The sequence below is a fragment of the Neoarius graeffei genome, chromosome 6 (genome assembly GCF_027579695.1).
Source record: "Neoarius graeffei isolate fNeoGra1 chromosome 6, fNeoGra1.pri, whole genome shotgun sequence".
In the NCBI taxonomy this organism is placed as follows: Eukaryota; Metazoa; Chordata; class Actinopteri; order Siluriformes; family Ariidae; genus Neoarius; species Neoarius graeffei.
The window spans coordinates 58,034,180-58,057,273 of record NC_083574.1 but is presented as its reverse complement, the minus strand read 5'-3'; the positions used below and the strand labels follow the sequence as shown (position 1 = coordinate 58,057,273).

The 23,094-nt window shown below is 41.3% G+C and overlaps 1 protein-coding gene across 1 annotated transcript in view; it reads right to left on the bottom strand.

The window, feature by feature from the left end:
* hydin (HYDIN axonemal central pair apparatus protein) overlaps window positions 1-23,094 on the bottom strand; it is a 338,453-nt gene that overhangs the window by 21,235 nt on the left and 294,124 nt on the right. Inside the window, exons 58-67 of the mRNA XM_060923930.1 lie at window positions 17,985-18,220; window positions 17,728-17,879; window positions 15,292-15,469; window positions 15,090-15,198; window positions 4,654-4,881; window positions 4,079-4,440; window positions 2,387-2,547; window positions 2,115-2,209; window positions 1,704-1,917; window positions 751-972 (exon numbers count right to left, since the gene is read on the bottom strand). Coding sequence (XP_060779913.1) covers window positions 751-972; window positions 1,704-1,917; window positions 2,115-2,209; window positions 2,387-2,547; window positions 4,079-4,440; window positions 4,654-4,881; window positions 15,090-15,198; window positions 15,292-15,469; window positions 17,728-17,879; window positions 17,985-18,220 — 1,957 coding nt within the window. The remainder of the gene's footprint in view (window positions 1-750; window positions 973-1,703; window positions 1,918-2,114; window positions 2,210-2,386; window positions 2,548-4,078; window positions 4,441-4,653; window positions 4,882-15,089; window positions 15,199-15,291; window positions 15,470-17,727; window positions 17,880-17,984; window positions 18,221-23,094) is intronic.

Below are 23,094 nucleotides of genomic sequence, written 5' to 3'. Positions count from 1 at the left end.
GATCCTCAAAGTATTCCTTCCACCGCCCGACAATGTCCCCAGTCGAGGTCAACAGCTCCCCACCCGCACCGTAAACAGTGTTGGCAGAGTACTGCTTCCCCCTCCTGAGGCGCCGGACGGTTTGCCAGAATTTCTTCGAGGCCGACCGATAGTCCTTCTCCATGGCCTCCCCGAACTCCTCCCAGTTCCGAGTTTTTGCCTCCGCAACTGCCCGAGCTGCAGCACGCCTGGCCTGCCGATACCCGTCAGCTGCCTCGGGAGTCCTGGAGGTTAACATGGCCCGATAGGACTCCTTCTTCAGCTTGACGGCATCCCTTACTTCTGGTGTCCACCACCGGGTTCGGGGATTGCCGCCACGACAGGCACCGGAGACCTTGCGGCCACAGCTCTGAACAGCTGCGTCCACAATGGAGGTAGAGAACATGGTCCACTCAGACTCAATGTCCCCCGCCTCCCTCGGAAGCTGGGAAAAGCTCTCCCGGAGCTTAGGTTAACCGGTGACTCTAAATTGACCGTAGGTGTGAATGTGAGTGTGAATGGTTGTCTGTGTCTATGTGTCAGCCCTGTGATGACCTGGCGACTTGTCCAGGGTGTACCCCGCCTTTCGCCCATAGTCAGCTGGGATAGGCTCCAGCTTGCCTGCAACCCTGTAGAAGGGTAAAGCGGCTAGAGATATGTAATGACATTATATATATATATATATATATATATATATATATATATATATATATACACACACTGATTTATCACCTGCAGATGGATGTGCCAACCCCTGTGGATATGAATTCTATAACTTTGGTGTCAGGATCCAGGGTGGCTGTGGGTATAGTCTCCTGGGGGCCGGGGAGCTCATGGTTCCATCTGTTATCAGTGAGGTATCCCGAGTCTTCCAGGTGGAAATGGCAGTAAGGCATCATACTGCGTCCATTCACTGCTATCACAGGACCCTGATTGTCCTTCAGATTGGGAATGCTGTCAAGAAGTTAATGTAGATTGCAATAAATGCAACTTCATCTTGACCAGTACTGGAGCATTAATCAGAAATGGAGAGACATACTTTATAGTGAACGAGAGATAATTGTTACGAGTTGGTGTATATTAATCACACATTCACAGTGCCAGGTGATATCTACTAATGCCCGAGTTGCAACTGGCATCAGTTATTGAGCTGGAAAGTAACTGATTTATTAAAAAATCACTTGCACAGGCATTTCCACAAGAAATTTGGCATTCAAGAAAATCTGGTAAATTCGTAAAAACTTCATATTCTACTGCTATTGCTTAGTGTGTGTAAATGTACACCTAAGAAGTCAAATGAATGTGTGGTACATCCAGTGGAAAGGTTTTAAGTTTGGTTCTGCAAACATTTATCACAAAACACAACTTTACTAAAAGATTGATAAATGAGACCCATTGTAAGCATACTTGTGTGAAGCACCTCTTCTGAGCCATAAATCCCCCCCCCCAACAATGTAGCATGACCTTGAGATTGTGAAAAGCGCTATATAAATGAAACATATTCATATTTTAATATTACTGATATTGTTATTATTATAAAGATAAAAGATATAAGTCAAGTTATTAACCTATCACATTACATAAATGAAATTGAGGTAAATCCACAAAACAAAAAACAATATTTCATAACAAGGATATATTTCATTAGGAAATTAAGAACAAGCAGTTGTGTTTGATTTGCAGACCTGCAGACTAGCCTGGCCTCATAGTGAGCTACTTCTAAAGGGGCGAAGTGAATATGAAATATCTGGTTGGTCCCAGGCGGTATAAGCCCCATACTGGGTTCCACAGTGAATGGAGGAAGCTCTGGATCTCCTAACAGCAGAGTGGACAAGTTCTTCAAATTGCTGGCTGGCCTCAGCCCTGTCTGAATGCCCTTGGTAGAGTTAGGGGTCATGTCTGTACACATAAAATTGCACAGACTTAACAATGTCATGACTCAACTCCAATAATATGAGTTATTAAGCAAATTACTATTTTCTCAAAGGTAGCAAATTTCTATCACTAGTAAGTGAATATCTAACATCAAACATGCTGATTTTGTGCTTACATATATTCATTTTTGTGCTATTGTTCAATGCAGGCTCAAGAATTACCTCCATTATTAAAGCACAGAGTCTTCCCAAAGGTCTCCATCATAACCTGCCAGGAGTACTCAAGTTCCACAGTGCCTTTGTTCTCCATCCGTATTCTGTAGGCATCACATACATACATTATAATCAATCATTCATTGAAGCATTAAAGAAATGCCCCAAAATAATGAAAAAAAAAAAGATAGAGTTTTTAGCTTTTAGTGAATTTTATTCAAATAAAGTACTTTGGGTGAAGTATCACAGAAATATGGAGGCAGAATTTCAATCATACATACTGGAAGACTCTGGTTTGAAAAAGCATGGTGTCTTTAAAATGGATAGGTCCAGAATCACAATCAAATGTGGCATAATCACACATGGCACTAATCCTCAGTTCTCGCTCTCTAAACGAGTTTTCCACCACTGAATGGACAGGCTCCATATCAGTCTCTACCACCTAGAAATGGAACACAACAACAGTTAATACTATTACATATTTCCCATGTGTATCAAATGCTGGCTTCAAAAAGTTATGTTTGCAGGCTGTGAGAGACAGATATATGAGATATTAGCATTAATTAATTCTTTTATATCAGCCCTTTCATTTGAGTGCTGTCATTATTAGAGTTGCCGATGAAGATTCTTAGAATTGCTGGAATTTAGAAGGAAAGAAGCTTAACTTGGGCTACATCCACACGACAACGGCAACGAGATTTTATTAAAAAAAATATCGCGTCCACATGGGCAACGGATCAGTAAAATATCAGGTACATATGGCAATGCAACGCTTGCTGAAAACGATGCAATACACATGCCACACCTCTACGTGCGCTGTAAGACGGTCCCATCGGAGACACCAGAACAATAGAAGAAGTAGGACGCATGCGCATAAACCCCTTCTTCTACCCGGTGTGAAGTGCTCACAGGAACAAACACACAACAACAACAAGAAGATGGCTGTGACTACGCGAGGAAATCGTGCCTTCTGTGCGTACAAATTAGTTTTATTAGTGTGCATAGTTTTATATAACTTAATTTTATTATTGTGTGTGAACATTTTGAAAAGCATTTTTATATAATTTATATAACTTTTTATATTGTGTGTGAACATTTTGAAAAGCAGTCTTATCCAATAAAAAAAAAGAAATTCAATAAATGATTCAGTTACTGGGGCGGCACGGTGGTGTAGTGGTTAGCGCTGTCGCCTCACAGCAAGAAGGTCCTGGGTTCGAGCCCCGGGGCCGGCGAGGGCCTTTCTGTGTGGAGTTTGCATGTTCTCCCCGTGTCCGCGTGGGTTTCCTCCGGGTGCTCCGGTTTCCCCCACAGTCCAAAGACATGCAGGTTAGGTTAACTGGTGACTCTAAATTGACCGTAGGTGTGAATGTGAGTGTGAATGGTTGTCTGTGTTTCTGTGTCAGCCCTGTGATGACCTGGCGACTTGTCCAGGGTGTACCCCGCCTTTCGCCCGTAGTCAGCTGGGATAGGCTCCAGCTTGCCTGTGACCCTGCAGAAGGATAAAGCGGCTAGAGATGATGAGATGAGGTTCAGTTACTTGTTTATTTAAAAGAAAAGCTGTATACAAAAGTGAATGCAATGCAGTGGTTCATACAAAACAGCGAGAGTGCTGCTTGTTCTAGTCATGTGGTTATGACGTCATCGTAAACAAATCCGTTCTACTCATCCAGACGACTTCGCAACAGCGCCGTTGCCAGATTTTTCCACTCTGGAACCCGTTCTCAAAAAATATCGTTTTGGGGCACCCAAAACGCCGGTGCCATGTGGATGGCAGGCTGAAACGATAAACAATTTTATCAGATTCACCTGAATCCGTTGCCTTGTGGACAGGGCCTTGGTATAACTGGACACTTCTCATACCAATGAAGAATGTCACACATTCACCAAGGGTATTTTTGACAGAAATAATTTTTTCCTTGGTTATTTTACATATTTATAAGTCAACATGGTCTGCTTTCCCACTACCTTCTTACCTTTTTCTTGGCTGATGTCTGAGGTGAGAGTGGCTTTTCTACATCCACCCACTTGACAGTCCGATGACGGTCATCCCAGTCTGGCACTTGGTCCACAGGCTGCTGAAAGTTTATCTGGCAGAGTTTACACTTCACCACCTGTGCATTCAACACTATGGGCTGCTCTGAGCTGAAGCTTACGGTCACCTCCTTGGTGCACTTGGCATGGAGGTGGCCTATCTGAGGTGAGAAATGCAGATTTGGCTCACATTGAGGCCACTGAAAGTACAGAGCCACCGAGTTGCTGTGGTTGGTCATGGTGAAAGTCTTGTGGTAAAGACGACCCACGTGACAGTCTCCGAAGTGCAAAATATCACATCTGGCTGTAGGTGCATCATAAAGAAGAGGAGAACAATGTTAGAGATAAGGCATGCATTTTTGGTTGTTTTTAGCTCAAAATGCTAATACTGCTAAAGGACAATCCAATCAATGCAAGTGGATTCTGGTTTGAACTGGAAGAACAAAGTTTTTCAACATTTATAAATTATTATCGTGTAATCTTTGTAAAAGTTGAGACACACAAAATCTGTATTCACCTTCTGTGCTGTCCTGGTCCTGAGGAACCTTGCTGCTGATATTGTCTAAAGAGATAATGTCACAGTAACCCTCTCCTAGGAGATGGATCAGTGTCTTTTCATACTGGTTGTCTTTTACCAGCAGCTGCATAGTTGCCTCAAAACTCTGAGGTACCTCAGGATGAAATTCCACCTCAAACTCTGCTTGCTGTCCAGTGATTAGTGTCAAATGAGTCATCTGCCTTTTTTCTGTGAAGAATATATTTTACATTTTGAAGGACTCTTAATAATCAAGACAGAGTGCTTGAGTAAATGTTATGTTTTATTACCTTACAAATTACACACACACACACACACACACACACACACACACACACACACACACACACACACACACACACACACACAGTGGTGCTTGAAAGTTTGTGAACCCTTTAGAATTTTCTATATTTCTGCATAAACGTCATCAGATTTTCACACAAGTCCTAAAAGTAGATAAAGAGAACCCAGTTAAACAAATGAGACAAATATATTATACTTGGTCATTTATTTATTGAGGAAAATGATCCAATATTACATATCTGTGAGTGGCAAAAGTATGTGAACCTCTAGGATTAGCAGTTAATTTGAAGGTAAAATTACAGTCAGGTGTTTTCAATCAATGGGATGACAATCAGGAGTGAGTGGGCACCCTGTTTAATTTAAAGAACAGGGATCTATCAAAGTCTGATCTTCACAACAAATGTTTGTGGAAGTGTATCATGGCACAAACAAAGGAGATTTCTGAGGACTTCAGAAAAAGCGTTGTTGATGCTCATCAGGCTGGAAAAGGTTACAAAACCATCTCTAAAGAGTTTGGACTCCACCAATCCACAGTCAGACAGATTGTGTACAAATGGAGGAAATTCAAGACCACTGTTACTCTCCCCAGGAGTGGTCGACCAACAAAGATCACTCCAAGAGCAAGGCATGTAATAGTCGGCGAGGTCACAAAGGGCCCCAGGGTAACTTCTAAGCAACTGAAGGCCTCTCACATTGGCTAATGTTAATGTTCATGAGTCCACCATCAGCAGAACACTGAACAACAAATGGTGTGCATTTGCACTGAACAACAAATGGTGTGCAACAAATGGGCAGGGTTGCAAGGAGAAAGCCACTGCTCTCCAAAAAGAACATTGCTGCTTGTCTGCAGTTTGCTAAAGATCACGTGGATAAGCCAGAAGGCTATTGGAAAAATGCTTTGTGGGCAGATGAGACCAAAATAGAATTTTTTTGGTTTAAATGAGAAGCATTATGTTTGGAGAAAGAAAAACACTGCATTCCAGCATAAGAACCTTATCCCATCTGTGATACATGGTGGTGGTAGTATCATGGTTTGGGTCTTTTTTTGTTGCATCTGGGCCAGGACGGCTTGCCTTCATTGATGGAACAATGAATTCTGAATTATGCCAGCAAATTCTAAAGGAAAATGTCAAGACATCTGTCCATGAACTGAATCTCAAGAGAAGGTGGGTCATGCAGCAAGACAATGACCCTAAGCACACAAGTCGTTCTACCAAAGAATGGTTAAAGAAGAATAAAGTTAATGTTTTGGAATGGCCAAGTCAAAGTCCTGACCTTAATCCAATCGAAATGTTGTGGAAGGACCTGAAGTGAGCAGTTCATGTGAGGAAACCCACCAACGTCCCAGAGTTGAAGCTGTTCTGTACGAAGGAATGGGCAAAAATTCCAAGCCGGTGTGTAGGACTGATCAACAGTTACCGGAAATGTTTAGTTGCAGTTATTGCTGCACAAGGGGGTCACACCAGATACTGAAAGCAAAGGTTCACATACTTTTGCCACTCACAGATATGGAATATTGGATCTTTTTCTTCAATAAATAAATGACCAAAGCGGCATGGTGGTGTAGTGGTTAGCGCTGTCGCCTCACAGCAAGAAGGTCTGGGTTCAAGCCCCGTGGCTGGCAAGGGCCTTTCTCTGCGGAGTTTGCATGTTCTCCATGTCCACGTGGGTTTCCTCCGGGTGCTCCGGTTTCCCCCACAGTCCAAAGACATGCAGTTTAGGTTAACTGGTGACTCTAAATTGACCGTAGGTGTGAATGTGAGTGTGAATGGTAGTCTGTGTCTACAGTATGTGTCAGCCCTGTGATGACCTGGCGACTTGTCCAGGGTGTACCCCGCCTTTCGCCCATAGTCAGCTGGGATAGGCTCCAGCTTGCCTGCGACCCTGTAGAACAGGATAAAGCGGCTATAGATAATGAGATGAGATAAATGACCAAGTATAATATTTTTGTCTCATTTGTTTAACTGGGTTCTCTTTATCTACTTTTAGGACTTGTGTGAAAATCTGATGATATTTTAGATCATATTTATGCAGAAATATAGAAAATTCGAAAGGGTTCACAAACTTTCAAGCACCATATTGTGTGTGTGTGTGTGTGTGTGTGTGTGTGTGTGTGTGTGTGTGTGTGTGTGCAAGACACACACAATGTCTTGCAAAAGTATTCATCCCCTTTGTATTTGTCCTGATTTGTTACATTATAAGCTGGAATTAAAATGGATTTTTTTTTTTTTTTTTGGGGGGGGGGTTAGCACCATTTGATTTATACAACATGCCTACCACTTTAAAGGAGAATTTTTTTTTATTGTGACACAAACAATAATTAAGATGAAAAAAAAAAAACCACACAAATCTGGAGTGTACATAGGTATTCATCCCCGAAAGTCAACACTTTGTAGAGCCACCTTTTGCTGCAATTATAGCTGCAAGTCTCTTGGGGTATGTCTCTATTAGCTTAACACATCTAGCCACTGGGATTTTTGCCCATTCCTCAAGGTAAAACTGTTCCAACTCCATCAAGTTTGATTGGGTGCTTTGGTGTACAGCAATCTTCAAGTTGTGCCACAGATTCTCAATTGGATTGAGGTCTAGGTTTTGATAAGGCCATGTCAAGAAATTTAAATGTTTCCCTTTAAACCACTCCAGTGTAGCTTTAGCAGTATGTTTAGAGTCATTGACCTGCTGGAACATGAACCTTCATCAGTCTCAAACCTCTGGCTGACTCAAACAGGTTTTCCTCCAGAACTGCCCTGTATTTAGTGCCATCCATCTTTCCTTCAATCCTGACCAGCTTTCCTGTCCCTGCAGATGAAAAATATCTCCACAGCATGATGCTGCCACCACCATGCTTCACTGTAGGAATGGTGTTTCTTAGGGTGTTTGGTTTGCGCCACACATGGCATTTCCCATGATGGCCATAATGTTCAATTTTAGTCTCATTTGACCAGAGAATCTTCTTCCATGTGTTTGGGGAATCTGGCACATACTGACTACGTTTACATGCACATCCAAATCGAGCTGCTGTCGGTAATCGAGCTGAAGGTCCCAGCAGGGTGCCAGAGAAATCCAATTGTACATGCACACAACTGAAATCGGGCTATTGTGTGAGGTGCATTGTGCACCCGAGCCACAGGTGGCACAACACGCCCCATCGTGTTGGTACACTTCCGGTTGTCGTCATGAAGAAGAGCTATTCAAGAGTGTAAACAAAGTTATCAGTTCCGTGTTCTCCATTGCGCGTTTTTCTCCCGTCCATGAATTTTAATATATTCAACTCCTTAAGCTGAATGAGCATGAACTCTGTCTCCTCATTGCTCCAGAAGTGCACGTTTCTGCTTGCCTGTGGCAGTGGGGGCGTGGTCAAGCGCCGGTCTGTGACAGGAGGGCGGAGCCAGGGAAGGTGAGTGGCAGAATCACTACACCTGACGGTAATTAACCTGTGTTTGTGTGTCTTCCCAGTAACCGCGCCCTATTTAAGGAGGCAGAGGGAGAGCAGAGGGGACAGCTCATCCCGGGACTAGAACACAGCGCGCGCGCGTGTTTTTTTTTCTCTCAAGAATAAAAGTAGGCTGTTAAACTGAAAAGTCTGACAATAAAAAGCCTATTAGTACCAGAAGCTTTGTCCTGCCGTCCTCTGTGCTCCACCCACACTTCAGAGAGCTCTACATCGCCATTTTCTCTTCTTCGTTTGTTCCTCCTGACCTCTTATGCTGCTCGCTACTACTGTTGTCATGCCGACCGAGGCTGTTGTGTTTCCCGCTTGTGGTTTCGTCACTCGTCACTTCCGGAAGTAGCTCGACAACTAGCTCGATAGGGTATACATGCACAAAATAGCTCGGCAGAAATCGCATAAACTAGGTCGTGTAGCTCGATTCCGAGAAATCAAGTTCGGTTCAATTTCAGCCGAATTAAGGTGTATACATGGCATTTTGAACTTCGATTTCAGTCGAGCAACGGCAGAAATTCGATTCTCTCTATGTGCATATAAACATAGTGACTGTTGGGCAAACTCCAAACATGTTTTCTTAAGCAATGACTTTTTTTCTGGCCACTCTTCCATAAAGCCCCTCTCTGTGGAGTTTATAGCTTAAAGTGGTCCTATGGACAGATACTCCCATCTCTGCTGTGGATCTTTGCAGTCTTTGTTGCATCTCTGATTAATGTCCTCCTTGCCTGGTCTGTGAGTTTTGGTGGGCGGCCTTCTCTTGTCAGGTTTGTACTGTAGTGGTGCCATATTCTTTCCACTTTGCTATAATGGATTTAATGGTGCTCCATGGGAATTTCAAAGTTTGGGATATTTTTTATAACCCAACCCTGATCCATACTTCTTCACAACTTTGTCTCTGACCTGTTTGGAGTGCTTCTTGGTTTTCAAGTTGCTTGCTTAGTAGTGTAGCAGAGTCAGGGTCCTTCCGGAACAGGTTGATTTATACAGACATCATGTATAAATTATGTGACCCTTTGATTGCACACAGGTGGATCTTTACCCCTACAGACATAATGTGTACAACTGTACACATGAAGTTCCATAGCATTTTTCCTTGTGTCCGAAGGGGTTAATCAACTAATTATGTGACTTATGAAGTGAACTGGTTGGACCAGCTGTTATTTAGGGGTTTCATATGAAAGGGGGTGAATACCTATGTACACTCAAGATTTCTGTTTTTTCATCTTAAATATTCTTTGTGTCATAATAAAACAGACACCATCTTTCGTGTAAGCAAGGCTTAATTTTTTTCAGAATGGTTCATTTTTGTGCTGCTTTTGGTTGTTCAAATCGTGTAAATAGAGAAATAGATAGAAGGTATTACCGTCTCCCCACTATCAAGAAAATACTTCAAGAACGAGAAAGTGAGTGGTAAAAGACAATATGATGAGAGGAGCTAAGCCTGAAAACTCCAGAGAAATTCATGAGGGTATTTTTAAAAGAATAGAAAGTTGGAAGTGAGTATGGAAGAGTTTGCTTAAGAATCTTGTTTTATTTTTTCTGCTTGCATTCGAGTTAGCTTCTTCATGAAAGTTTTGATTTTCTTACAGGTGACATAGCTTCCTTATTTGACACGGAAAACCCAGAATGGTTTCAAAGAATTCAGACATAACTCAGTAAAAAAACCAACAAGGAGCGACATGCATGATAAATCCTGAAAGAACAGAAAAGATTATGCACAGAGAGCACTGGAGTTTTTTTTTTTTTTAATCAGAGGAACCCAGTCCTGTGCAAAATGCCAGCATGGAGTCAGAGTGTGGTAATGAACCTACAGTTTGAGAGTGTTCTACACAAATAGACTGAATTTTACAACAGCTGCATGCATGTGAAATGCAAATAAATCGATTAAGGCATGAAAATCTGTTTTGGATAAAATTATTACTGTCCGTTACACATCAACGTGTGACTCAGTTGTGCCTTTTGAACAGAGAATAAATGAAGAGTGAACTGAACACTATCTCATCTCATCTCATTATCTCTAGCCGCTTTATCCTGTTCTACAGGGTCGCAGACAAGCTGGAGCCTATCCCAGCTGACTACGGGCGAAAGGCGGGGTACACCCTGGACAAGTCGCCAGGTCATCACAGGGCTAACACATAGACACAGACAACCATTCACACTCACATTCACACCTACGGTCAATTTAGAGTCACCAGTTAACCTAACCTGCATGTCTTTGGACTGTGGGGGAAACCGGAGCACCCGGAGGAAACCCACGCGGACACGGGGAGAACATGCAAACTCCACACAGAAAGGCCCTCGCCGGCCACGGGGCTCGAACCCGGACCTTCTTGCTGTGAGGCGACAGCGCTAACCACTACACCACCGTGCCGCCTGAACACTATCTGTTTATTGAAATTATTATTCCAAGGGTGATTATAGTTGCTATATTACTATAGCTACAACTGGAATGTGTTGATTCTGTTAGCATTTGTAATTATTGTTCCATCCACTATTAGATAAAATTAAAATAATCTTACAATATTTGTTTGAAAGTCTAGAGCAAGATATTTTGTTATTTTACAAATAGTAACACTTCAGATATTGTATAAATGATGGCGTGCAAATCGCTCTGTAACTAGATGTCCTTGGGGTTGTTGAGACATGGAGGGCCAGGAATACCGTCTAGCCCACAGTTCAGGTCGGAGTCCTTTGAGAGTAAATGCTTTGGCTTCCGCAACATTCTGTTCCCAAAAGCTGATGTCGGGAAAAAGTCTTTACACAAAGAAGGTTTTCTTGCTTTTGTAGTTTTTTTTTTTTAACTGTTCTGTGTCAGGACTCTTTGGGAAAAAGGAGGTATATTCTAACATGTAGCTAACGCTAATGCTAGGCCACAAATCTGCACCATCACTCCAATCGTTTCGAGGAATTTTGTACGGATCGTAACCACTCATAAACTCTAATTTCCACGTATATCTATCCTTTGCTTCTTTCTGACTAAGATTATCCAAATAATCTGGTAGTAGAGCTTTTTTAGCTGTAGTTTTCTTTAGACAACAGCAACAGATGCTGGACATCTTTGCTTGGCTTCAGTATGTAAACAAAGTTCACTTGTCCCCCAGGTATAGGGTAGCGATGGTTGCTAACGTAAATGTGATGTCAGTACAAGGGGTCTATTCACCAAATTAGTTTTTTTTTTTTTTGCATTACACAACTTTTTCAGTTTTTGTTGCCCCATCCCAACTTTTCTGAAACATGTTGCTGATATCAAATTCAAAATGAAAATAATATTTTTCAAAAAGCAATAAAATTTCTCAGTTTCAACATTTGATATGTTGTCTTTGTACAACCCCAATTCCAAAAAAGTTGGGACAAAGTACAAATTGTAAATAAAACCAGAATGCAATAATTTACAAATCTCAAAAACTGATATTGTATTCACAATAGAACACAGACAACATATCAAATGTCGAAAGTGAGCCATTTTAAAATTTCATGCTAAATATTGGCTCATTTGAAATTTCATGACAGCAACACATCTCAACAAAGTTGGGACAGGGGCAATAAGAGGCTGGAAAAGTTAAAGGTACAAAAAAGGAACAGCTGGAGGACCAAACTGCAACTCATTAGGTCAATTGGCAATAGGTCATTAACATGACTGGGTATAAAAAGAGCATCTTGGAGTGGCAGCGGCTCTCAGAAGTAAAGATGGGAAGAGGATCACCAATCCCCCTAATTCTGTGCCGACAAATAGTGGAGCAATATCAGAAAGGAGTTCGACAGTGTAAAATTGCAAAGAGTTTGAACATATCACCTACAGTGCATAATATCATCAAAAGATTCAGAGAATCTGGAAGAATCTCTGTGCGTAAGGGTCAAGGCCGGAAAACCATACTGGGTGCCCATGATTTTCGGGCCCTTAGACGGCACTGCATCACATACAGGCATGCTTCTGTATTGGAAATCACAAAATGGACTCAGGAATATTTCCAGACAACATTATCTGTGAACACAAATCACCGTGCCATCCGCCGTTGCCAGCTAAAACTCTATAGTTCAAAGAAGCCGTATCTAAACATGATCCAGAAGCGCAGATGTCTTCTCTGGGCCAAGGCTCATTTAAAATTGACTGTGGCAAAGTGGAAAACTGTTCTGTGGTCAGACGAATCAAAATTTGAAGTCCTTTATGGAAATCAGGGATGCCGTGTCATTCGGACTAAAGAGGAGAAGGACGACCCAAGTTGTTATCAGCGCTCAGTTCAGAAGCCTGCATCTCTGATGGTGTGGGGTTGCATTAGTGCGTGTGGCATGGGCAGCTTACACATCTGGAAAGACACCATCAATGCTGAAAGGTATATCCAGGTTCTAGAGCAACATATGCTCCCATCCAGACGACATCTCTTTCAGGGAAGACCTTGCATTTTCCAACATGACAATGCCAAACCACATACTGCATCAATTACAGCATCATGGCTGCGTAGAAAAAGGGTCCGGGTACTGAACTGGCCAGCCTGCAGTTCAGATCTTTCACCCATAGAAAACATTTGGCGCATCATAAAATGGAAGATATGACAAAAAAGACCTAAGACAGTTGAGCAACTAGAATCCTACATTAGACAAGAATGGGTTAACATTCCTATCCCTAAACTTGAGCAACTTGTCTCCTCAGTCCCCAGATGTTTACAGACTGTTGTAAAGAGAAAAGGGGACGTCTCACAGTGGTAAACATGGCCTTGTCCCAACTTTTTTTTAGATGTGTTGTTGTCATGAAATTTAAAGTCACCTAATTTTTCTCTTTAAATGATACATTTTCTCACTTTAAACATTTGATATGCCATCTATGTTCTATTCTGAATAATTTTGAAACTTCCACATCATTGCATTCCGTTTTTATTTACAATTTGTACTTTGTCCCAACTTTTTTGGAATCGGGATTGTACTATTTTCAGTGAAATATAGGGCTTCCATGATGTGAAAATCTTCACATTCTGTTTCATTTATGTTTTACACAGTGTCCCAACTTTTTTGGAATTGGGGTTGTATTTGTTAAAGGAATTCCAGAAGCTGAAGGATCAGCAATTAGCAATCTGTATGGAGCATTGTCCAGTTTATGAACAAATTACCTTGTGCCTTAAAAATATCAAATCCTTCACCACAAAAAAGGTGATTACACACAGGTTCTGTAGTACGGTAGGTCCACAAATGCCAGATGTAGAATAGCCATGTTGATTATCTCCAGGTCTATATGTAGTTTTGAAGCGGTCATCTCGAGCTACTTTGTAGTTGTAGAGTTAAAGTGGAGATCCCCACAGAGTAGTACATATCATAGTTGCATACCTCTGATCTCCAGAGGAGGAAGCTCTCGTCCCATCAGCATGGCCAGGCCAACAACACGCCACTGCAGCTTGTCCATTGTTTACCACAGTGGAGTATAAAATGCAAAAGCTCTGAGAGTCATGGGAAAGGTGAACAGACTCACTCCATGTCTCAACAAAGTGGAAAAACCACAAACAGGCAGTCTGCCAGCTTCCCCACAGAGGTAGGACAATAACAATCAATAAATACAGAATCAAAATAAAGATGCGTGATAGCTCTTGAGATCTGATATTGACCAAATAGAGCAGCCAGGATAATAACTTTTCCTTAGTCTTGCTGAATAAGAATAGCATTTCCCTAGAAGGTATTAGGGAACAGCACCTGCCAGACAAAGACAAACACCAGCTGCCATCTTGAAAACTTCCAATAAACACACAATAGAGGTGTGTATTATTTTTATATATACTGTATCATGTTTAAATGTATTGGTTGTAATGGCAAATGAGTGAATGAATAACCTACACAGAATGGAACAAAAGTGCAGAGGCAGAAAATGCTCATGGTTGTGCAACTGTTTATGAAGACATTTGTTTATTATGTGCAGTAACTTGGAGGTCATAACATTGCAATGGTGTATGATAATGTATATTAATGTCTTACATCTCATGTTTCCATAATACACTCAGGATTCACTGTGAAAACGACCAGAATAATATGGGTTCCAGCCATCCATTTCAGCATATCTCTACAGTGACGTGGCTGCTCTGATGGCTTCAGCCATCAAAGTATCTAGGGACTATTACAGTAGTGGTTTCCCGTTGCCTTCTACTGAATTATTATAGAGGTTTTCTCCTCTCAACCATTCACACCCACATTCAAACCTATGGACAATTTATAGCCACCAATTAGCCAAAACTGCATGTCTTTGGACTGTGGGAGAAACCGGAGCACCTGGAGGAAACCCATGCAGACACAGGGAAAACATGCAAATTCCACACAGAAAGGCCCCCTATCTAAAATAGGGTGGAGCTGGGAGAGTGCATGTGGGTAGGGTCTGGTGGTGACGTCTTCAGAAGACACCACGGACCGCATTCAGAGTGGGCAACTTAAGTTGGTAAGCATTGAAATAAATATCCAACAAGAGTCTACTATATTGCCAATATATCACTGCATGAATAGTTATCATTGTAATTATCACATTAAGCTCAACAAAATTAGTTTACAATATGGTTTACACCCACATTATTCGTAAGCTTGTAAAATAGATAGCTAAATAGATAAAATCATATCTGAATTGAGCTTAAATATGTAGTTACAATTGTGCACAGTTTAACCCTCAGTAGCACCACAATAGCAATCAGGATTCGATACTGACCTCTTCCAGACTCACTTGCTATGTGTGAAGAGGAGATGTGGTTACATACAGTGCCAGGAGCTGCCCTTAAAGCAAAGACTCCCATCTTGTCAAGCAGTTCAATGCTAACCTATGAGAGTCACAAAAATATACATATCAAATACATCACATAGCCAAGCACTACCATACAAATTAAACTGCTAAAATTATTCATTCATCTTACCTGTGCAGGTACATTGCTAATGTTCTTAATGACCAGAGGGAGAATTTGTCTTTTGTCTACCAGCATTCGCTTGAACTGCAGGACTGGCTGTCCATGTTTGGTCCTTTGGACTGGTTTTAGAATAGTAATACAGGGCAAATTGCCCTCTCCCACCAAATCAAACACCAATATCTTGCTCCTGCCCAAAAGGAACACACCAATAATGACAATAATGGCAAAATACTGCTTTTTTCTTGTGTCTGTGCTAAGAGGGGATCTTGTAAGGTGGTAATACAAGCACATTTTTAGACCAAAATTGGTTAATAGGCTTATATTTAACCAAAATAAGAAATGCCAGTGCTAACCATTCTATTCACATTCTATAGACCACCAACTTAGCAAAATTATTATCTTGTGATATGTCATAGCTAAGCACTAGCCTGCATTAATTTTTATAATTAATTTAAATTATACCATTGCCACAGTTTGTCAAAACACCAACACAAACATATCTGTAATTTATCAAAAAATCAGTTTGAATGCACACACAATTTAAAATAGAGTGCCTATTTGCATGTTGCACTTGGATATGCTCACGTTCCCTCTGTAAATATTGATGTCATTTTTGGACTGATATGGCCAACTTAAGTTATCACATCTGAATATTGCCTATAAAGTTTAACATAAGAGAAAATTCATGTTTGAGCATTGTTCAACTTTTTAAAATGGATTATTTTGATCTGAACAGAAGGTCTGCAAGCTATATACAGTGGATAGAAAATAAACACACACCCTTTCAAAATTTTTGCATTTTGTTGTGTCAGGTTCTATAAACTTCATAAGCAGAAATGGGCCTTGTTTTCCCTGATCCACACAACACAAGTATGCAGTGAATTTGTTTTAATTTGAAAAAAAAAATAGAGTGGTTCATTGACAGTACTGAAATTTCCTGATTTATGTCATTCTGGTTCGACCAGCAGGAATGGCTGAAGTGCCCTTGAGCAAGGCACCTAACCCCCAACTGCTCCCCAGGCTGTTCTAGGTATGCTGTATGTCGCTCTGGATAAGAGCGTCTGCTAAATGCCATCAATGTAAGGTAACAATAAGTTAATGGATGTCATAGGGGTGTACACTTATTAAACCAAGAGATTTTAGTCAAGTCAAGTCAAATTTATTGTCCCCCTAGGGGAAATTAGGTTGTGGCCAAACATTTAAAACACACAAACCAGAATAAATACAACACTGAAGATAAATACAAAACAGGTAACAGGGACTGAAGACACACAGCACAATGCAAGATCACTACATGGAGAGGCCAGGATAAGTGAAAAGTCCAGTGTGCAAAACTGGAAGGTGCAACAGTTACATAATTTGTGCAACTTCAGCATATTAATTGCAGTGCAGACAAAGGAAAGTTTGAATCTTTTTGTCCTGTGGGTGGGAACTCTATATCTCCTACTTGAAGGTAGAAGCACAAACTCCCAAAAGAGGGGGTGGTCAGTGTAATCCAATATGGCCAGAACCTTCCTTAGGACATGACAGTCAGAGAGCTGAGCTGAGCTTGATTCACCCCAATGACCTCGCTGGCTACTCTGACAAGTCGACCAAGCTTAGTCCTGTCTGCAAGATTAAGGTTACCAAACCATACAACAATAGAGGAGGACAGGACTGACTCAATAAAAGTTCGATAAATTAAAGTCATCATTTTGGTGCACACATTAAAATAGTTCATTTTCCTTCAGAAAATAAAGATGCTGTTGAGCCTTCTTATAGATAGCCTCTGCATTTGCCTGGAAGCATAGCTTATTGTCTACCAAAGTACCCAGATATTTATAGTTTGCCACCAGTTCCACCTCAGTTCCCTCTATCACTGTTGGCTTGGGAGTAGGAGCTGACCTCCTGAAATCTATTATCATGTCCTTAGTTTTGGACATATTCAATTCAAGGAATGACTCCTTGTACCATGCTACAAAGTCATTCACAACTGGACCATAATCTAATTCCACCCCCTTTAGCAGACTAATTATAACGGAATCATCAGCAAACTTTATTATTTGTCTATTTTCAAATTTGCTCTTGCAATTGTTTGTGTAAAGAATATAGAGAAGGGGGGAAAGTATGTTAGTGGCAACTTTGGCATTCACTTTGGGGTGAATGTAAACAACAGTGACGAAAAGTTGAGGGAATTCCCTCGGGAGGTAGAATGGTCTGAATATGGTTTTAGTTCATTTTTAAATAATGTTAGACATTTATAACGTTAGCTTTTCACTTTGACATTGTTAAGTGTTGTGTGTAGATTAACAAGAAAAAAAATAGATGTATTATGTTTTAATTCCAACTTATACCTCAAGTATATGTGAAAATAGTAAAGGGGGGGGTATTCATTTTCTGTACACATTTCTCTCTCGCTCGCTAATATATATATATATATATACATACATACACACACACACTTACCCAGTTGCCCCTTCCAGAGAGGCTTCGAACACTCCAAGATAGGTCTGCATGTTCTGGGGAGTGAAGGTAATTGTAGCAAAGGCGTGTGAATGACTGGGGATAGTCATCCGCATAGGGCTCAGCTGAAACACCTCAGAGCTACGCATGGACATCTAAAACAGCCATATTCAATTAAGCAAAATTACAAAGACATAAAATCAATAAAAGAAGTCTTTAAACATGGCAGGTTCGCAGTAGCAGCAGTTACACAAACACACCTTGTGGGGGACAGCTTTGACTTGCAAACTTAGTTTGCAGGGTATTTTGCCAGAGTTGGTAAGACGGAAGCAAGCTTTGGCTGACTGGCTGACCAGCACATTGTTGAAGACAAACTTGTTCTCATCCTGGATATAGATGCCCATCGTGTCCTGATACTGCTCACATTGTAGCATGTTACTGTTCTTGCACAATCTGTGTTCTTCAAAGATGGAAGCAAGATCTTCATGATCTATTCCTACACAGAAAGTAGTGACATACACTGCCAGTCAAACATTTTTGAAAACCTGTTTTATTACATATTCATTAATCACTGTTGTTGTGACTGACAAACTAAAAAAATGCAGAGGAAAATATTTCACAAGTGTCTCAAATCTATTTGCTGATCTCATTTAAAGTGTTCTCCAGTGTTAACCAAATCTACCACATCTTACCACAAACAAAACTTTTCATTGTTTTCAACTTTTCATTGTCTTCCTGAAACAATACATACAGTATACAATACATAAACATTGAAAACAATATATAAACACAACACAAAACATGAAACAATACATAAACCTTGAAATAATTTGCATTATTATTTGAAATAGACTTGAAATAATATGCGTGAGAGATTATATTGAAAAACAAGAGTATTTCTCCAGTGTTACCATCACCTTTAAGACAAACACAGGGACAGTTAACAATTTCAAGGAAAAACTGGTGATTCTGTTGTTGGTGCACTGCTAACATATTTTGGGGCCATTTATCAGCTTAGAGGGATGTGTTGTGGGACTGTATAGAGGGACTGATCCTATCATCAAACATTTTTATACTTCTTGTCTCTTCCAGGATGACAATTCTCCCATCCACTGGGCGCAAAGGCTCACTGAATGGTTTGGTGAGTATGAAAATTATGTAAATCACTCACACCTGATTGTCATTCCATTGATTGAAAATGCCTGACTCTAATTTCACCTTCAAATTAACTGCTAATCCTAGAGGTTCACATACTTTTGCTACTCACAGATATGTAATATTTGATTATTTCCCTCAATATATAAATGACCAAGTATAATATTTTTGTCTCATTTGTTTAACTGGGTTCTCTTTATGATGTGCAGCTCTTGATGCTGTTCACGACACTTCTCAATAAGCTGTCATTCATTGATCTGCCTCCTCTAAATGCGCATTGCGCTTCTGGCAAGAACTTTTCCACAACTGGCCAAATTCTGTTCAGTATGACCCGAGTGAACAGTTTCCCAGTGATTGCCATAAGGGTGATACCTCTGTAGTTACCACAGGTGAATCTGCAGTTCTTCTTGAAGAGGGTAATGATGGTGCCGTCCTTAAAGTCTTGGGGCACCTACTCCTATTCCCAGATAGTTGTTAATAATCTCAGTAGTTTAGTGTGTAGCCTTGGACCACCAGCTTTCAAGACATCTGCTGGAATGCAGTCTTGACCTGGAGCTTTGTTTGTGGCTAGTTGTTTCAAGGCCTTGGAAAGCTCTTCTTCAGTTGGGGGTGTTTCAAGATCAGTGAGGATCTCCTCTTGAGGGATGTCATCCAGAACTGATGGATCGATGTTACTTTGCTGGTTGAGAAGAGTACTGAAATGTACTTTCCAGCATTCCATGATGTCATCCTTCTCTGTGAGGTGGTTGCCGGCTAGATCATTGATGGGTGTCAGACCAGACGATCGACATTGAGTCACAAACTTCACAGCCTCAAAGAAACTCTTTGGGTCATGACGTTCTGCATGTTTCTCAATACCATGTGCGCAATCAAGCCACCACTGGTTCTGCATGTGATGAAGCTCTGACTGGCATTTTTTCTGAAAAGCTCTGTAGCACTGGCAGTTTTGTGCTGTGTCATCTCTGAGAACTGTCTGGAAACTGTCATGCTTCTGTTTCAACAGGGCTGTAATGGTGTCGTTTTTTTGGCAAACCAGTTTCTGTTGTCTCTTTTTCACTCCAACTGTGTTTTTGGTGGAGTTATACATGACATCTTTAAGAGACTTCCAGTGATCTTCAATGGTTTCATAGTTGACCTGATGCAAGTTGTCCGAGATACACTGCTGCAGCTGCTCGCTGGCCTCTGGTAATTTAAGATGGCAGATGTTAAGTCTTCTGGGGCCTGGATTGTGTCTCCTTTGAGTTGACTTGTGGAAATGCAGCTTCAGTCTAGCACAGACCATGCAGTGATCTGAACAGCAGTCAGCACTTCATCTGACATGAGAGTCCAGTAGATCAGACTTGTAGTGTTGGCACACTATGATGAAATCAATCTGATGCCATCTTTGTGATCGTGGATGCATCCAAGTACCCTTGTGTATGTCCGGATGGCAGAACATGGTGTTGGCGATGGCTAAGCCAAAGCAGGTACAGATTTCCAGCAGGAGAAGTCCTTGTTTATTCATGTCTCCTAAACCGTGGGGGCCAATTACATCAGGCCAGGCTGTGTTGTCGGAACCGACTCTGGCGTTGAAATTGCAGAGGAGGAATTGTCATGGTGGAAGTATATCAGTACCTACAACATTCTCAATTTTAACAAAAGAAGAGTAGTTTCTTTGCTCAGATGGGAGGTTTTCAAAATGAGAAGTAATAGCATCATCAACTCAAGAGGCAAGTTGTTTGTTGTTAGAGCTATCCAAAATTGTTTCTTCTTCATGGTTAACTTTGGGCATCGCAGACTAAGCTTGACAAAAGTGGTACTGTAACTATGCGATGGTCACTTCTGACTTAATTTGATGTAGAAAATGCCTGGTAATCCCTTATGCTGTTATGCCAATGCTTCCTGTACAGACAAAAGTTGATTTGTGATAGACTACCTGTTGGAGATATGTAAGTCCACAACTTATCTGAAGGTTTTTGGAAAGACAGATTGCCAACAATAAGATTGTGCCATTTAATGAAGTCATTAAGGAGGAGACCATTACGATTAGAGGTCTTATGGAGTGAAAAGTCTTTGGCCAACTGAGCATTCATATCGCCCCCAATAAGGAGCATAGAGTGAGGTGGAATTTCATCAATAACGTTACTCACTTTTGTATAGAAGCTTGCCACCACATCATCAGGATAACTGTTGTGAGGAGCATAACAAGAAACAATTACAGTTTTAGGGTTGCCTTTGAATGTTGCTACAATTGTGCGTTCATCACGCTTAACAGATGTTAAAAGTGGCAGCAATCTGGAATTAATGGAAATGCTTGGATAGATGCACCTGTTTCATTTTGGGTGGTGGAAGCTGTGAACAGTGTTGTGGATCCGAGGTTGTGAGCAACTATTTCAGGGTCAGAATCTGTATGAATGAATTGATGCTCCTGGATACAAGATACTGCTATATTATAATCTGTCATAAGTTTGTCAAACTCTACACATGATGATGTTGTTTGAAGAGTTCTGCAGTTCAGTGTTGATACTTTGAAGAAATGAGATGGTCTAGATAGGCCTTCTTTCAGTCTGGAACAATCAGAGTTTGGCCTTCCTGGAGGATTTGGGTAAAACTCATCATTACTTGCTGGGGTTGCAATGTCTGACTGTGGGAATGGCTGGTGATCAAGGGCTTTAACCTTGGAGCTGTAAGTGGACTTCATCATGTTTTTTTCTATTAGCTCTGGATTGACCGGTTATATGCGGTGCGCCACACCTGCATATACAGTAGTTACCTAACTGAACGGGGAGACCCTGACAGTTGACCACAATGGGTCTTCCCCTCAGTGCCATGTGCCATCCACCATTGTCTCTTCATAAGATCTTCCTCTGAAGTGCACATCCACCTTGCTGCATCCCAAGGCTGAACCAGAGCCCTGTTAGCCAGTCCAAGTTCAACATCAGCCTGCTCGTCATGAGTGGCCTTACCAGACTACTTGACAATATTCTCCCTGCTATCCACGAGATAGGCCTGAACAGGGGAAAAGCCTTTCATCTGATGGTATAGCCTAATGAGGCAATCCTGGACTGTTGCCACTCCCACACGAGCTATGACAAGGGGTTGGATTTTGAGGGAGTAATAATTTAATTAAAAAAGGTAAACATCCATATATTCTATATTCATTACATGCAAAGTGAAATATTTCAAGCCTTTTTTGTTTTAACTTTGATGATTATGGCTTATGGGGCGGCATGGTGGTGTAGTGGTTAGCACTGTCGCCTCATAGCAAGAAGGTCCTGGGTTTGAGCCCAACGGCCAGCGAGGGCCTTTCTGTGTGGAGTTTGCATGTTCTCCCCGTGTCTGCGTGGGTTTCCTCCGGGTGCTCCAGTTTCCCCCACAGTCCAAAGACGTGCAGGTTAGGTTAACTGGTGGCTCTAAATTGACCATAGGTGTGAGTGTGAATGGTTGTTTGTCTCTGTGTCAGCCCTGCAATAACCTGGCGACTTGTCCAGGGTGTACCCCACCTTTTGCCTGTAGTCAGCTGGGATAGGCTCCAACTTGCCTTCGGCCCTGTAGAATAGGATCAGCAGCTACAGATAATGGATGGATGGATTATGGCTTATAGCTCATGAAAATCAGAAAGCAATCAGTATCTCAAATTATTAGAATATTTCCTATGATCAATCAAAAAAGGATTTACAATACAGAAATGTCCAACTTCTGAAAAGTATGTTAATTTATACACTCAATACTTGGTTGGGGCTCTTTTACCATGAATTACTGCAGGCATGGCATGGAGACAATCAGCCTATGGCACTGCTGAGGTTTTATTAAAGACCAGGTTGCTTTGATAGTGGCCTTCAGCTCATCTGTACTTTTGGGTCGGGTTTTTCTTACCTTCCTCTTGAAAATACCACATAGATTGTCTATAAGGTTAGGGTCAGGTGAGTTGGCTGGCCAGTCAAGCACAGTAATCTTATGGTCAGCAAACCATTTGGTATTAGTTTTGGCACTGTGGACAGGTGCAAAGTCCTGCTGAAAAAGGAAATTGGCATCTCCGTAAAGCTTGTCCGCAGATAGAAGCATGAAGTGCTCTAAAATCTCCTGGTGGATGGCTGCATTGACCTTGAACTTGATAAAACACAGTAGACCAACACCAGCAGATGACATGGCACCCCAAATTATCACAGACTGTGGAAACTTCACACTGAATTTCAAACACATTGGATCCTGTACCTCCCCACTCCTTCCTCCAGA